Raw genomic sequence first — 17,040 nt, 5'->3', positions numbered from 1 at the left:
GGTTCCAAGCTAAATATTCTTATATATTTAATGAATTTTTCAATACAAATACTGGATTTAGACAAAAGTTACTGGGTTCGCGGAAACCCATATCTAACTCACTTCCGCCCTGCTTAAATTGACCAATTTTGTAGATAAAACTTAAATAGTAATATTCTAGGAGTAATAAACATACAAAAGAAATTAGATATACTTGCAACAAATACTAACTATAATTTGGTAGATTAATCGAATTCATAAACGTATGGATTTTCCAATATTAGTAATGTTCTTGATATCATGGAGAAAAGATAAGTTCGTGATATAGTTAAGCAAGCAGCATATTTATTTACAAACTACTAATTAAACATAAAATTTAATTGATTAAAGAAACTTAAAAACATGTAAAATAGCTTATTAAAGAACAATATAGTTAGTCACTATTTGAGGCGTACTCTCATTAATTCAAATCCAAGTATCTCATGAGTCATGAACACTTCATTAGTTATTTCTTATTTCCCTGTTTATATGTGTGGAAGAAAATGTTTCAAGTTTTGATGAATTATTTGGATATTGTCGGGCTATAGAGGTATCGTCTGTGTGGGGTGTTTTGTAGGTGAGGCTGACGTGGTTTTGAAATTTTGCATATATAAGGTGTTTAGTAAAAATGGCCTCTCTTCTTTTCTTTTACATTCTTTTAGATCACGATCTAAAGATTCTTTTTGAACAAATTGAAAATTTTATAAGAAAATATTGGATCCGTCCTAAAATTTGATAAGTTTTGCAAATATTAGATCACAGTCTAATGTTTTATATGTAACTGTAAGGTTGAACAATGAAAGTTATATGAGCAAACATTAGGTTCAAGCATACCGTTATCTAAAGGGCGATGTGCACAGATAGCTACTAATAGCTTATGTCTTTATTTTAAAGCCAGCGTTTTAAATGTCTTTAGTCTTTAGCCACTGGTTTAATAAACTTTAACTGCTCGGACAAAAATACCCTTCTGCTCATGTCCTTAACTTCAGGACTTCAGGACTACATGTCCTTAACTTTTGAACTTGAAACTCTAAGTTCAGGACTTCAGGACTACATGTCCTTAACTTTTGAACTTGGAACTCTAAGTTCAGGACTTCAAGGTTACATGTCCTTAAGTTTTGAACTTGGAACTCAAACTTCAAGACCAAGCGTCCTTGACTTTTGAACTTGTAAGTCAAAGTTAAGGACCTATTGTCCTTAACTTTTGAACTTGTAACCGTAAGTTAAGTATTGCTTGTCCTTAACTTTTGAACGTGTAACTGTAAGTTAAGGACTGTCTGTCCTTAACTTTTGAACTTTAAACTCAAAGTTAAGGACTGCATGTCCTTAAGTTTTGAACTTGAAACAATAACTTAAGGACTGTACGTCCTTAAGTTTTGAACTTGAAACTATAAGTTAAGGACTGTCTGTCCTTAACTTTTGAAACTGAAACTCAAAGTTAAGGACAGAAAGTCCTTAAGTTTTGAACTTGAAACAATAACTTAAATACTGACTATCCTTAAGTTTTGAACTTGAAACTATAAGTTAAGGATTGTTTGTCCTTATCTTTTGAACCTACATGTCAAATTTAAGGAATGCATGTCCTTAACTTTTAAACCTGGATGTCAAACTTAAAGACTCGTGTCCTTAACTTTTAATCTTTGAACTCAAAAGAAACAAAAACAAGGTAAGAAGAAAGAAATTACTGTACGTAATTGAGACATCTGCTCAAAAATTCAGAACTTGAAAATTTTGATGATGCAAAAGGAACTACGGTACGTATTGGTAAAAGGAATAGTGAAGCAAAATCAGAAGGATCTCATGATGGACCTGGTTATGTCCTAGTAATTGGGGTCACTAGTAGACCTGATGCTATTGACCAAGCATGGAGGAGGCCGACCGTGAAATCGCCTTGGGTATTCCAGATGAAAATGCAACGCGAAAGAGAGGAAGAAAGGGTAAAATTATCTTTTTTCTATTAGTAGTGGTCATTTTTGCTGAGCATTATAATTAGTGAATAAAAATTAAAGACACCCTTAATTAGTGGCTACTACACGTCATTTTTACGATTGAGAAAGGGGAAGTGGGTCTTGAAGACAAGGACGGATTTGCTCGAGCCTGCAATTAATGGTGTCACAAAAGTTAGGGTTCAACATCACTCTAAGAATAAGCAAACCAACTTTATAGCTTTAATGAGGGTTTTACCTGAAGAGAAGAGCAGAGGGCGAAAGAAAGTAAGACGGAGCAGATAAATTGCCGGAGATGGCTCATAATTCCGGTGAACTATCCTTAGTCGACGGCGACGGAGTTAAGCTGAGTCGATTGAGCTCTCTAGTCGGGGCGCTGTGGGGTGAAAAATAGGGTAAATCCACTTTACTCCTTGGATGAAAAAAAAAATGAACTTTACTCCTCGGGTTTTGGTCATGTCAAAGTATGCTAAACTATGCTTTACAGGGTAATTAAGTTTTCACTTGCTGATTACCAAATTAAGATACGAGTTCTTAAGCCTAGAAAGATTCAATTCGTATGGAAGTAAATTTCACTTGATATATTGCTATTACTTCTGATATTCTGTGCTAGTAAATAGTATTATACTATTGTATACGGTTAAAACGGTGCCTACCCGATTTTAGTATTTGATCGAGACTAGGGAGTTCCATCGAAGGTCGGCCTCGTAATAGATCAGACCAAAGAACGAGGACAAGGTACCGAGTTCGAGAATCGAGGTGCTTGTCGAGATTGATGCCAGTAGCGGTCGAGACCAAATAGGGCAAACTTCGAGCAAAGCGCAATAACAAAAAGGCAAGAATCCTGTGACTGGTCGAAGATCATGGCGGAAATCTCGGAACAGAACAAATCAAGGGCGGTTGTTTAGGCTAATCATGGGATTTACTTCCGTAACTAGAATTGTGCCATAGATAAGATTCTTCTACTATATAAAAAGGGTTCTAATCATTTTGTAAGCACCTTACATTCTGAGGTATCAAAGCAAGACAAAGCCTTTCTTTAGTTTATATTCTTGTTCATCATCTTGTTATATTTTTAACTGTTCTTGCACCAACCAGTTCGAGGGTATTCAAGCTCGAGGGCTGAATTCTGTTCAAACACTGGTTTGCTTAATCTTATTATTAATTTCTATTATTGGTCTTCATATTTATCAATTGATATTAGGTGAAATCATGTGTCCTTAAAATCACATTATAAGTTTAATTGTTATCCAATTTTAAGGGTAAACAGTTTGGCGCCAACCGTGGGGCTAAGGATAATAGAAATTGCCTAGTATTCATTCTCGTAACACACACTGCTTTACGCTTGTTCTCGTAAGTGTTTTTGATTTCAGGAGTCAACATGTCAAACTCTCAAGTAGCACCCACTCACACGCACAACGGCCTTGGTCTTCATGGCGAGAACGAAAACGTTGCCGCCCCGGAAAACGGGGCAATGGAGTTCCTCCAGTCAACCCCGACGGACCGCTGGCCGTAGACCCAGTCGATGTCAGCTCCCGCATTGCCATTAATGGGAATTATGGCGTCGACCCTGAGAATAGCATCCGCAGGGATGCTCGAGCAACCGATTAGAATGCACAGAGCGGCGATGAAGGCAAAATTAGCCTTCGAATGATATTCGAGATGTTGTAGACTCAACAAGCTGCGATAGCGCAACTCCAAAATCAAAATCGAGCACCAAGTAGAATTAAGCTCGAAACATCACAAGAAGTTGTTCACAGAGTCGAACCTGTACAAGAGAAATCGAATGCCAATGAATTGGGGACTGACCCCGCCATTATGAAGATGCTCAAGGAGCTCACTAAACGGATTGAATCAGGTGAAAAGAAAATCGAGGCTAATGACAAAAAGGTGAAACGTATAACTCACGGGTTGACCAAATACCGGGGGCACCCCCGATTCTAAAGGGTTTGGATTCGAAGAAGTTCGTGCAGAAGCCTTTCCCTCCAAGTGCGGCTCCGAAGCCCATCCCGAAGAAATTTCGTATGCCAAAAATTCCCAAATACAATGGGACCACCGACCCTAATGAGCACGTTACTTCTATACATGTGCAATAAAGGGGAATGACTTAGAAGACGATAAGATTGAATCCATTCTATTGAAAAAGTTTGGAGAGACTTGATCGAAAGGGGCGATAATATGGTATCATAATTTTCCGCCCATGCTTGCAGATTCGTTCGTAAAGGCACACGCCGGAGCAATAAATGTTGTGATTAGGAAGTCAGACCTCTTCAAAGTGAGGCGAAAAGACAATGAAATGTTAAGGCAATTCGTATCTCGGTTCTAGATGGAACGCATGGACCTACCCCCGGTCACAGATGATTGGGTTGTTCAAGCCTTCACTCAAGGTTTGGACGAGCGAAGTTCGATAGCATCACGACAACTAAAGCAGAATTCAATTGAGTATCCAACTGTGACCTGGGCCGATGTGAGTCGAGGATGATCAATTGGGAACCCCTTCCAGTTTCGTTTACTCAAATAGGCTTGTCGACAGAATTCAAAGGGACATCGACAGAGAACCCCAATCCGTACCAGCCATGCAGCGCAGATCGTAAAAACAGCGGCCCAGGACGTAATCTCGTTCGTAATGATCGAAGGACTGATCGAGGATAGAGCTCTCGAGGGGTCATGAGTAAAAGTGGATTCGATAAACATGTGGATCCCACATAAGCACCACGACTATCGGAATATAACTTCAGTATCGATGCATCGGGTATTGTATCGGCCATTAGACGGATTAAGGATACTAGATGGCCTAAACCCCTACAGACCGATCCAGCTCAAAGGAACCCTAATCAAATATGCAAATACCATGGACACAAAACCGAAGATTACAGACAACTGAGGGAGGAGGTAGCTCGTTTATTCAACGAGGGTCACTTTCGAGAATTCTTAAGTGATCGGGCCAAGAATCACTTAAAAAATAGGGATTCGAACAGGCAAAATGAGCAGGAAGAGCCACAACATGTTATTCATATGATCGTTGGAGAGGTCGATATTCCTCAATGACTGGTATTCAAACGCAGCAAGGTGACGATCACAAGGGAAAAGCGAACTCGGGACTAATTACCGGAAGAAACCTTGTCTTTCAACGATGAAGATGCAGAAGGGATCGAACAACCTCACAACGATGCACTGGTAATATCTATCCTTATAAATAAAATTCAAGTTAAACGTGTGTTGATTGATCCAGGTAGCTCGGCAAACATTATTCGATCAAGGGTGGTAAAGCAACTCTGCCTCCAAGATCAAATTGTACCCGCAGCTTGAATACTTAACGCCTTCAACATGGCAAGTGAAACCACCAAAGTGGAAATCATTTTGCTAGTAAATGTGGTAATGACTATCAAAGAAACAAAGTTCCATGTGGTCGAAGGTGACATGAGGTACAACGCGCTGCTCAGAAGACCTTTGATTCATAACATGAGAGAAGTGCCCTCGACGCTTCATCAAGTCTTGAAATTCCCAACATAAAAAAGAATCAAAATGGTGTACGGTGAACAACCCGCCACCAAAGAAATGTTTACAATCGACGAAGTAGTACCGATATCGGCGCTTTCATCAACAAAGGGATCAGAGTCGAATGGAAAGCAAGAAGTCAAATAGCAACCACAGTCACCGGCCTCAGCCCGATCGGAGGAGAAGGAAACTTTCGAGGATGATGATTATATGATACCTCGAACCTTCATAATCCCCGACGATTCTGATGCTGCGAAGTCAACGGTCGAAGAGGTGGAACAAATCATACTGATCGAGCATCTGCCCGATCGAAAGGTATACCTGGACACGGGGTTAACTCTCGAGCTCAGGAGAAAAATCGTTCAATTCCTTTTAAATAACATGCATTGTTTTGCTTGGTCCCACCTAGATATGACAGGGATCCCATCGGAGATCGCTACGCATCGACTGAGCTTGGACCCGAAGTTCCGCCCGGTAAAACAAAAGAGAAGACTCCTAGGTAAAACATGCATTCATTAAGGACAAGGTAACAAAAACTTCTCAATATAGGATCCATTCGGGAGGTAAAATATCCGAATGGTTAGCAAACGTAGTTGTAATCCCTAAAAAGGGAAACAAACTTAGGATGTGCGTAGACTATAAGGATTTAAACAAGGCATGCCCTAAAGATTCCTTTCCTTTGCCAAATATCGATCGCATGATCGATGCCACGGCCGACCACGAGATCCTTAGTTTTCTCGATTCCAACTCCGGGTACAATCAAATACAAATGAACCCGGAGGATTAGGAAAAGACTTTGTTCATCACTAAATACGGTACATTTTATTTTAATGTAATGCCGTTTGGACTAAAAAATGCTGGTGCCACTTACCAATGCCTAGTGAATCAAATGTTTGAAGAACAAATAGGTAAATCAATGGAAGTTTATATTGATGATATGTTAGTCAAGTCCCTGCGAGGAGAGGACCATTTAAAACATTTGTAGGAGACTTTCGACATACTGAGAAAATACAACATGAAACTCAACTCGGAGAACTGTGCATTGAGGGTTAGTTCAGGCAAGTTCCTCGGCTTCATGGTATCAAATCGGGGGATCGAAATCAACCCCGATAAAATCAAGGCGATCGAAGACATCACAGTTGTTGATAATGTCAAGGTTGTACAAAGGTTAACAAGGCGCATAGCCGCCCTAGGTCGATTTATTTCGAGGTCCTCAAATAGGAGCCACCGGTTCTTCTCACTGCTTAAGAAGAAGAGCAATTTCGCATGGACCCCAGAATGCCAACAGGCCTTGGAGGAACTCAAACGATACCTGCCGAGCCCTCCATTGCTTCACACCCCGAAGGCGGACGGACAACTTTACTTATACTTAGCGGTCTCGGAGATAGCAGTAAGTGAGGTCTTAGTTCGAGAAGAGAAAGGTATGCAATTTCCTGTTTATTATGTTAGTCGGACCTTAGGTGAAGCCGAGACCCGGTACCCACACTTAGAAAAATTAGTGCTGCTTTAATAAGCGCCCCTAGAAAATTAAAATCGTATTTTCAGTGTCACCCAATTTGTGTTGTAACCACCTATCCCCTTCGCAAAATTTTGCACAAGCCCGAACTCTCGGGTCGATTGGCCAAATGGGTCATCGAGATCAGCAGGTACGATATCGAGTATCAACCCCGAACGACCATCAAGTCTCAAATCTTGGCAGACCTCGTGGCCGACTTCACGCCAGCCCTCGTACCCGAGGTTGAAACAGAACTATTATTAAAATCGGGTACACCATTGGGGGTGTGGACCCTCTTCACAGACGGCCCTTCGAACGTGAAGGGTTCGGGATAGGCATCATTTTGAAGCCACCCACATGTAATACAATTGACAGTCTATCAAAACTTTGAAATTAACTAACAATGAGGCCAAGTATGAGGCCATGATTTCAGGTCTCGAACTAGATAAGAGCTTGGTAGCGGAAGTCATCGAGGCCAAGTGCGACTCCCAACTTGTGGTAAATCAAGTCAACAGAACTTTCGAGGTTTGAGAAGATCGAATGTAGAGGTACTTGGACAAACTACAAGTGTCTCTACATCGATTTAAAGAATGGACCCTGCAGCACGTACCTCGAGAACAAAATAGCGAGGCCGATGCCCTTGTAAATTTGGGGTCGTCGATCGAAGATGATGAACTTAGCTCGGGGACTGTCGTACAACTTTCGAGGTCAGTAATCGAAGAAGTACATGCCGAAATAAACCCCACAAGTCTAACCTGGGATTGGAGGAATAAGTACATCAAATACCTAAAGAACGGGAAGTTGCCATCGGATCCTAAAGAATCAAGGACCCTATGCACGAATGTCGCATGGTTCATATTGGCCGAGGATGGAGCACTGTATAGGAGAACGTTCGATGGACCATTAGCAAAATGTTTCGGACCAGGAGACACCGACTACGCTCTACGGGAAGTTCACTAGGGCACTTACGGAAATCATTCCGATGCCGAGTCATTGGTTCACAAAGTCATTAGAGCAGGATACTATTAGGTCGATATGGAAAAGGATACTAAAGAATTTGTTCGAAAGTGCGACAAATATCAAAGGTATGCGCCGATGATCCACCATCCCGGAGAGCAACTCCACTCAGTCCTATCCCCATGGCCGTTCATGAAATGGGGGATGGATATTGTCGGCCCTCTACCATCTGCCCCAGGTAAAGCTAAATTCATTTTGTTTATGACTGACTATTTCTCTAAGTGGGTTGAAGCACAGGCCTTCGAGAAAGTCGGAGAAAAAGAAGTCATAGACTTCATCTAGGACCACATTATATGCCGATTCGGAATGCCTGCTGAGATCGTATGTGACAATGGAAAGCAATTCGTCGGCAGCAAAGTGACAAAGTTTTTCGAAGACTACAAAATAAAAAGGATCCTGTCAACGCCGTATCATCCTAGTGGGAACGGACAGGCTGAATCGACAAACAAGACCGTCATCCAAAATCTGAAGAAAAGATTGAATGAAACTAAAGGAAAATGGAGAGAAATATTACCCGAGGTCCTTTGGGCGTATTGAACAACGTCTAAATCTAATACGGGGGCAACACCATTCTCTTTAGTTTACGGTGCCGAAGCTTTGATCCCGGTCGAAGTCGGGGAACCTAGCTTTAGGTTTCGGTATGCAACGGAAGAGTCAAATCACGAGGCTATGAATATGAGCCTCGAATTGGAAGATGAAAGATGAGAAGCCGCCCTCGTTCGAATGGCCGCACAGAAATAACGGATCGACAGGCATTACAACCGAAGAGCCAATCTTCGACACTTTCAAATCGGGGACTTAGTTCTGAGAAAGGTCACCCTCAATACTCGAGACTCAAACGAAGGTAAACTTGTCCCGAACTGGGAGGGACCGTATCAGGTCCTTGATATCGTCGGTAAGGGATCCTACAAACTTGGCACGATGGACGGCGAACAAGTACCAAACAATTGGAAATTATCACTTCTCAAATGATATATTGCTAAGGTAAAACCTTCTCCATTTTCATTTACATTTTACACTAACCAATTGCAGGTGTTCAACCGAAGACATCAAAGGATTCTTCATCACAAAGTCCTTAGGTCTGAAAGCATGCGTTGCAGTCTTTTTCCCTTAGATCGGTTTTTTGTCCCAAGTGGGTTTTTTCGGCAAGGTTTTTAATGAGGCAACCATTGTTCGTGCTAACTTAGAGCGATTCAACATTATTTGAGGCTTCATTACAATCAACCTCGAATACTGGGGGGCATCACCCTCGGATGTCGACTTTGTTACAAGGAAGATACTTCGTGTCGACATGGTCTCGATAGGTAAAACTTTGTAAGGGCCAAATGGTCAAACGAACCGTGCCCATATAGAATACTCGTGCCCTAAAGGCAAACATGTACGTATGTATAATCTATTGAGAGAAGTATTTTTTTTTCCTTGCCAAATATTTCATGCCTTAGAGAAATTTTTACTTTACAATTTCATACTTTTGGCATGTTGTGGAAACAGGCTTAAGGGCCGATCACAACTGAAGTTCAAACAACTTACCCCGTACTCGGGGACTGCCGTCCGAAAAATTGATATAATCGAACTACTAAAATCTCGAGATCATAAGACCTTAAAAAGGCAACCCTCATTTCTATAGTCCACGGCCGCCCTACTGGGGTACTGACACTTCGAACAAGTTCGAAGTGTAACCGGAAAACAAGACCAAGAGGCAAGTCCCAAGTTAAAGGCTACGACCAAACTAACACGGCTCGGAGATGCCTGAATTCTGTAATGAAACAGGCCTTCTAATATCTTCACCAAACCGGTTAAAAGGGCTACCCTCGACAAAAATTATAAAGGGTTTCAATAACATCAACCCTCGAAAATCCTAAGGGGTACCAGATTGTTCGAACTCTCGAACAACCTTTTTACATGCTAAGGCATAACAAATTTCTATATGATTAACTTTTTTTAGCCGAAAAGGGAAAAAAGCCATTCTTTTAAGGCCGTGCCGGCCTAATCCCAAAGGCCTAAGGGCCATATTATTTTTGAGTTCGAGGGATCACCCTCACTCAATTACTGTAAGGCCATACCAGCCTAATTCAAGAGCCTAAGGGCCGTTTTATTTTTTGAGCTTGGGAAGCCATTCTCTCTCAACTAAAACCCAAGGGTCATCCTACTTTGAGTTCAAGTAAGTACACACTCAATTATAAAGACTACACTACTCTGGCTTCGATCAAATTGCCCAAGCCTCGTACTTATGAAAGTTTTCAAGACACGGATGAAACAGAATTTTCACAAGGCAAAAATTGAAATAAAGACAAGTCAGAAAGAAAAGAGACCTTTTATATATATGAAAATATCTACATAGGACCGATCAGGATCCTACACAAAAATTCAAAAAAGAAAAATCCTAAGTGTCTAATTTTCCTCGGGAGATACATCTTCACCATCAGGATCTCCTCCGCTCTCGGATCCACTTACGCTCCCAGAATCATCGTCATCAGAAGAGAGCAACGTTTTGGCTTCAGCCTCAAGCTCTTTCGCATTCTCGATCTTGACAAAAAGGTTAAAGCCACGAGCATGAATCTCCTCAAGAGTCTCTCTTCGAGACTGGCACTTGACATGCTCAGCAACTCAGTATGCTCGAGTCTGAGCAGCATCGGTAACTTCTTTTGCTAGAGCTTGAGCGGCCTCGGCGTCAGATCGATAGACAGCTGCGATCGCCTCAGCATCGGCCTTAGCCGTCTCAACCTCAGATTTCGCCACTGCAAGCTCTGTGTCCAACCGAGCCTGTAGCTCCTCAATTTTCTTGGCTTGTTCCAAGTTCTTCTCTTTCATGCCCTGGAGTTGGCTTTCGGTTGAGGATAGCTGAGCTCGAGCAGCCTCTTTCTCTGAGGCAAGGCGTTCCATCTTTTGCTTCCACACTGCAGTCTCTGCCTTCACCTCATCTATTTCTCCTCGGAGTTGCACGATTGTTTCGTGCAGTTGCTGGACCTGTGAGATCGAATCATTAGTCATCACTCCCAAACGAGGCCATAAGCGTCTAAGACTTTATTTACCTGCTCGGTCAGTTTGCTTTGTTCATTCTGGGCCACGACCAGCTCAGCTCGGAGGCCTTTGATTTCTTTTTCTCTTTGCTCGCCGAGAATCCCGAGAGCATTTTTCTCCTCGGTAAGCCCTTGAATTTTAGCCTCATATCGGCTCAACTCTCTTCAAGACTTAAAGAAAGCCTCTTGATGAAGTACCGAGGCCTACACAAATAGAAGGGAAAGAATTAGGCAAGGAGATAAAAACACAAGTATGAAGACCAGCGTTAACAAAGAAAGTTAGGGCTTGCCCGATTCAAAGCTTGATGGGCCTCATTGAAGAGACATGGTGCTCCCACCTCGTCCATCAGAGCTTGATCTTCCTCGGTGACCAGACTTTGAAGGTAACTGGCCACCCCTACGGGGGCGGCAAAAACTCGTGCATCCTCCGGGAGCGTAATAATGATAGTCTGTTTGCACTCGCGATCAACACTGGGGGCTGGAAATTGGCTGGTCAATCTGAAACTCGAGGAACATTCGCCTAAGATCCTTCTCGGTACGTCCAAGTCATTCAAGCCCGCGACATCGTCGACCCCGGCAAAATAACCTTGGAAAAGGTCCTCCCCTCCGAGGGCGCCTTCCACCTGAGGGGCCTTCATGGCTTGAGCCTCCCAAACTTCCCCTTCCGAGAATGAAGGCAGCGGCAGTGAGTCTCTGATTTCTATTGCCCCAAGTGAATCACTTGGGGTGTTCTCTTCATTTCGAAGGGCCTCAGAGCCGGTCCCTTTGGACACACCCGCCACTGCTCATTTCGGCGGGAGGCATCTTCAGTCTCCAACAACTCGGGAACTTTGCCCGGGTCCTCTTTCAAGACCCCCTCGGTTCGAGGTTGAATCTTTCCATACCTCACCGACTTAGAGGCCTTGGGGGCCTCAGTGTTCCTCTTCACTCGGGCCACCATCTCGAAGCCGTTGTCTTTATTTTCTTCTTCTTCCTCTCTTAGCCGTTGAACCACCCCCGCAGGCAGGACGGCGATGTCTTTCTTTGGCTTACGAGCCAAATTTTTCTTGGACTTTGGATACTCAGAAGTTGAGATCCTTTTCCTCTTCTTGCCATTCACCGGTTTCAGGGCCGGGAGCGAAGTTTCCTCCTCACCAGACGGAGGCATCATCGGCACATCCTTTCCGAGACCTGCAAAAGGAAAACAAGCATGAGGAGAAATTCAGGCAACGATCAAGATATCGAGATATGCGAAAACTTACCATGCCTTTGGGCCTCCCATTGACCCTTCGACAATTCACGCCATACGCGCTCAGCGTGCGTAGACGTCGACACCAATTTCCTGACCCAGTTCTCTAGATGAGGAATCGCACCCGGCATCCAGGCAACGACTGCACCAAGTAAAACACCGGTAAGAAAGGATGAAAAAAGAGGAGATAATAAATAGAAGTTAGAAGGGAGAATTATACTCACGTTTCATATTCCATTTCTCTAGAAATGGCATGCTCTCGGCTGGGATCAGGTCCGAGGTCTTCACTCGGACACATCGACCCACCAACCCTCGTCCTTGTCCTTATCCGTGCTCGAGAAGACCGCCTTGGAAGGTTGACGTTGAAGCTTTATCAGCCCACCTAGATAAAGTCGGGGGCTATGCAGACGAATGTGATGGTCGAGGGTGAACGGAAGCCCCTCGACTTTGCTCACGAAAAATCGAAGCAATGTCACTATCCTCCAAAAACAAGGATGAATCTGGCCGAGGGTGACCTCGTACCTCTTGCAGAAGTCCACAATATTGGATCTACAGGACTGAATGTGAAAGGGTAGGTATAAACACTCAAATACCCATCCACATGCGTAGTGATCGACTCTTCGGGCGAGAGCACCACCACGTGCTTGTCTACCCAGTTGCAGTCCTTTTAACTTGCTTTAAAAGGCCACTGGTGATTGTGCATATGTACCTCGACATCAGCTCACATTGTCCCGGAACCAAGAAGGTCTTTTCAACTTTGAAATTGGAGTCAAGGACACACGGCGGAGGAAAAAAATTCTTCGGGGAGTGGCTTCGCCGCTGGCTGTTCACCGGCCCACTTAGACGGGGAAGCTTTTTCCTTCTGAGGAACATTTTTTGCCATTTTTGTGTAAGTTTAAAGAGAGAGGGAGATGACAAGACTTGGTGTTTGAAAGGGGATTAACAACAAATCCTAGAGATTTTGAAGAAAGGAAGAACTTAAGAGATGTAAAAGCTTAAGAGATTAGAAGAAAGTGAAAGTAAAGATTGAATCAATAAGAGAGGGTCCTATTTAAGGGATTCACGACGACGGTTCAAAGGCACTGGTAGCCAGTGCCTTTGAACTGTATTGACGGGACGTTTCAATCACTTCCGTCGCTTATGTCACGAGGATGACGTCATGACAGGTCGAGGGACAAAATCGAAGGCTCAATTCGTTTCTTCTCATTACACTCCAAAACACGAGGGGACTATCTGTATACGGTTAAAATCGGGCTTACCCGATTTTACTATTTGATCAAGACCAGGGAGTTGCATCGAAGGTCAGCCTCGTAGCGGATCAGACCAAAGCACGAGGATAAGGTACCGAGTTCGAGAATCGAGGTGCCTGTCGAGATCGAGGATAGTAGCGATCGGGACCAAATAGGGCGGACTTCGAGCAAAGCGCAATAACAGAAAGGCGAGATATCCGTGACTGGTCGAAGATCATGGCGGAAATCTCGAAACAGATCAAATCAAGGGCGGTTGTTTAGGCTAATCATAGGATTTACTTCCGTATTTAGAATTGTACCATAGAAAGGATTCCTCTGCTATATAAAGAGGCTTCTAATCATTTTTTAAGAACTTTACATTCTGAGATATCAAAGCAATACAACGCCTTTCTTTAGTTTATATTCTTGTTCCTCAGCTTGTTATATTTTTAACTGTTCTTGCACCAACCAGTTCGAGGGTATTCAAGCTCGAGGGCTGAATTCCGATCAAACACTGGTTTGCTTCATCTTATTGTTAATTTCTATTATTGATCTTCATATTTATCAATTGATATTAGGTGAAATCATGTGTCCTTAAAACAACATTATAAGTTTAATTGTTATACAATTTTAAGGGTAAACAACTATAAATATTATGCTTGTGAAAAAGCTAGAAGCATATTTTGAATAAAATGATGAAGTTAAATAGTAAATAATGAAAGTTACTCATTCAATACGATAGAAGAAGAAAAAAGCTCCATAAAATAATCGCAAAAAGTGGTTTGTTAATAGGATTAGACTATTATTAGTTTATTACCTTAACTTATAAACCAAACTCAAAATTTGGAAGTTTTCATGATCAATCAATCGATCTAAAATTTTTATCGGTTGGTATCCATTTATAAATTTTTCCCCTTAAAAATTTACACAATAGTATTAGTATATATTCGGATACCTTCGGGGCATACAATTCACAGTTTGTATGTCGATAGTACACAATGCCTGTGAATCTATCAAGAACGAAATCAGATACTATCAATATGGGAAAGTAGTTAGGTTTCCCTTATACAATAGCATTATATATTTGGATACCTTCGAGGCATAAAATTCACATTTTTGTACATCAATAGTATATAATGTCCGTGAAAATATCAAGAACGAAATCACTGCTAAGGTTAATAATTAACTGAACGGTTGAAAAACTATAGTTGTCTTAACATTCCGGAAGAACCAACCTCACTTGGCTACCATTGCTTCCATCTCTAATCATATTATGCAAAACAATTTGGTCCCAAAAATCAATAAGAGATGAACTAAACAAAATTCAAAGAAATTCTATTTTGGCGTTCCATTAATGAAACTAAACAGAAAAATCTACCTCTTGAATTGGAATAACACACCAAAGAATGATATGGAGAAGTAGGAATAAGTGGGATGAAATTAGAAAAGAATGTCTTTGCTCATGATGGGATTATCATGGAGATTAATTAAAAACAAAGATCATCTATGGAGTAAGGTACTCACATTAAAATACTTACCAAGAAATTGGACCGCTTCAAATTCATCTCCACATAGGAGAAACCAACAAAAGTACTTCTACACTCTGAAATGAGGTGCTGGCATTTGATATCAATTTAATCCGACCTGTCCATCAGGTTCAAAGAAAAATATATTTTTCTTTTAAATGCGTATTTTTACGAAGGGTAGACTATGTTTTGCTGGAAATCTTTCCTTAATGGCTATGCTTTCACCCTAAACTTAAGCAGGTTCAAAGAAATATTTTGGCTTTAATGTGATGATGGAGATTGTTTATTTGCATGATGAGATTCTCTGGGTTGAGTGGGGTTTTGATTCCTCTTTACTGCTGTGGTGCCCCTAGTCTCCCCATCTCCGTATCTTCTCCGCCATATTCTTCCTTCTTCTCTTCATTAATATCCAAGCCTGCGACGCCAATTGCTTGTTCCTGTGTTGGTAATTGTTCATCTGTTGATGGAGATCTATTGTCCGTGCTGTTATCCTTACTTTTACCCCACAGGACAATGTACAGGCCTACAACAATGACAATAGCACCAAGTATCCTGCAATAAAGTGTTACATTCGTTTAGTGTTGGTTGCAACTCTTATAAGAGTACTTTTAGGGTTACAAGAATTACCTTCCGAGGGTCATTTGTTCGCGTAGAATGAATAAACTCATTACAGCTACAATAACCATGCTTAATGGATTGAACGCTGTCAGGAAAACAGGATCCTTGTTTTTCATTACGATTCCTTGTATGTAATACGTGATTCCTGAACACAATATTCCCTGGATTGAGACATGGAAAGTAAAGAGCTTTTAATTTATTAGTGATCAGAAAAACTATGCTTCTAGATTCTTTTATTACTTCTCTCGTATTGCAGAGGCAAAGTTTTTCTTCCTGGAGTTGCTAGGAAACGTTGATCGTTATATAAATGTCTATATATACCATTATCAGAAAAGAAGAAGGAAGATCTGATCGATCAGCATGAATTTGACTTACACTGTATACAATTGCTAAAAACTTTGCGTCCCAATGTATGGCCCATACTGTACTCTTTCCTCTCTCCATTATCATTGCTACTATAACTCCTTCAATTGTTCCCAAAAAACATATCCACGCAGTGAGCGAGAGCTCAGCAGGATAGGTCCGCAGTGTGATTGCCTAGGCATAGAGCAATAGGAGAGTCAGATTTGTTGCTTAATTCAAACAACTTATCTGTAACTAAGTTAGTACTATCTATATTACCTGCAAAATTATGAAGCCAGCCCAACTCAAGCATCCACTTATAATCAGGATGGCACCTTTGATAAGATGATTTGAATTTGGATTCTCCCCACCACTTTGAGATTCATGATTGGTCTTTCCTTTTGTCCAAAGTTCAAGAAGTGGTCCATGTACCAGCGTCATGATCATGGCTCCTCCAACTGCAGCAATTGTCCCAATTATTTTGGCTTGGCTGCGAATGCTTTTAAGCTTCATCTTCTCAAGTCTAGAATAAACAAAATATGTGTAAAACGAAATTCAGTTGCAAAAAATACTCCTTAATACGCAGTGTATTAGAAAGACTAAAAGAACCCATCTAATGCAAGAAGGCCCATAGAGATCTCTAATTCCATATTCTAGATCTCAAATAGCATTAATGTGTCCTTTCGTAATCTTATTTATCAGCATAATACTTTAACAAGATAACGCAGAGAGAGAAGCTTAAGATTTGTCAAGAATTAAAATCAAAGAAGGATGTGACAACTTGTTTTGATTTTATTAGAATGTCAAAGCATGATTCATAGAGTGGCTATAATTGCCAGAATATTTTGAGTTCCTCCTTTACATAATTTTCATTTTCTCTCGCGCTCTATATTTCTTTTTCTTACTGAGTCTTTACTTCAGTATGAAAGGAATTGATCCACCGAGTTTTGGTTATAGCTAGTTTTTTTACTACTAGCATATCTCAAGGGTAAATAATCTGATTGAAAAGGGGCCCCTCAATCTTTTGACGATGGTTTTGTTACCCATTTCATAGAGATTAATTCCCCTCAGTGGAGCATTCTGATTTTGTTATCCTATTCCAT

General features: G+C 41.4%; 1 protein-coding gene across 1 annotated transcript; it reads right to left on the bottom strand.

Moving 5' to 3' along the window:
* On the bottom strand, positions 14,887-16,453 carry LOC109224650 (WAT1-related protein At2g37460-like). Its single transcript, XM_019389186.1, has 4 exons — positions 16,217-16,453; positions 15,971-16,132; positions 15,605-15,756; positions 14,887-15,529 (listed from the first exon to the last, which is right to left on the bottom strand). The coding sequence occupies exons 1-4, from the start codon at positions 16,448-16,450 to the stop codon at positions 15,310-15,312; spliced, it is 768 nt and encodes a 255-aa protein (XP_019244731.1). The 5' UTR covers positions 16,451-16,453; the 3' UTR covers positions 14,887-15,309.

The sequence above is a fragment of the Nicotiana attenuata genome, chromosome 3 (assembly GCF_001879085.1).
Source record: "Nicotiana attenuata strain UT chromosome 3, NIATTr2, whole genome shotgun sequence".
Lineage (NCBI taxonomy): Eukaryota > Viridiplantae > Streptophyta > Magnoliopsida > Solanales > Solanaceae > Nicotiana > Nicotiana attenuata.
This window is presented reverse-complemented; position numbering and strand designations above follow the sequence as displayed.

Bases quoted from the DNA above. Each gene is read 5' to 3' on its own strand.
- LOC109224650 (XM_019389186.1), bottom strand. From the start codon at position 16,450: ATGAAGCTTAAAAGCATTCGCAGCCAAGCCAAAATAATTGGGACAATT. The intron at 16,133-16,216 runs GTAATATAGATA...CTCTATGCCTAG, and splicing joins CTGGCTTCATAATTTTGCAG to GCAATCACACTGCGGACCTA. The intron at 15,757-15,970 runs GTAAGTCAAATT...GTCTCAATCCAG, and splicing joins TTTTAGCAATTGTATACAGT to GGAATATTGTGTTCAGGAAT.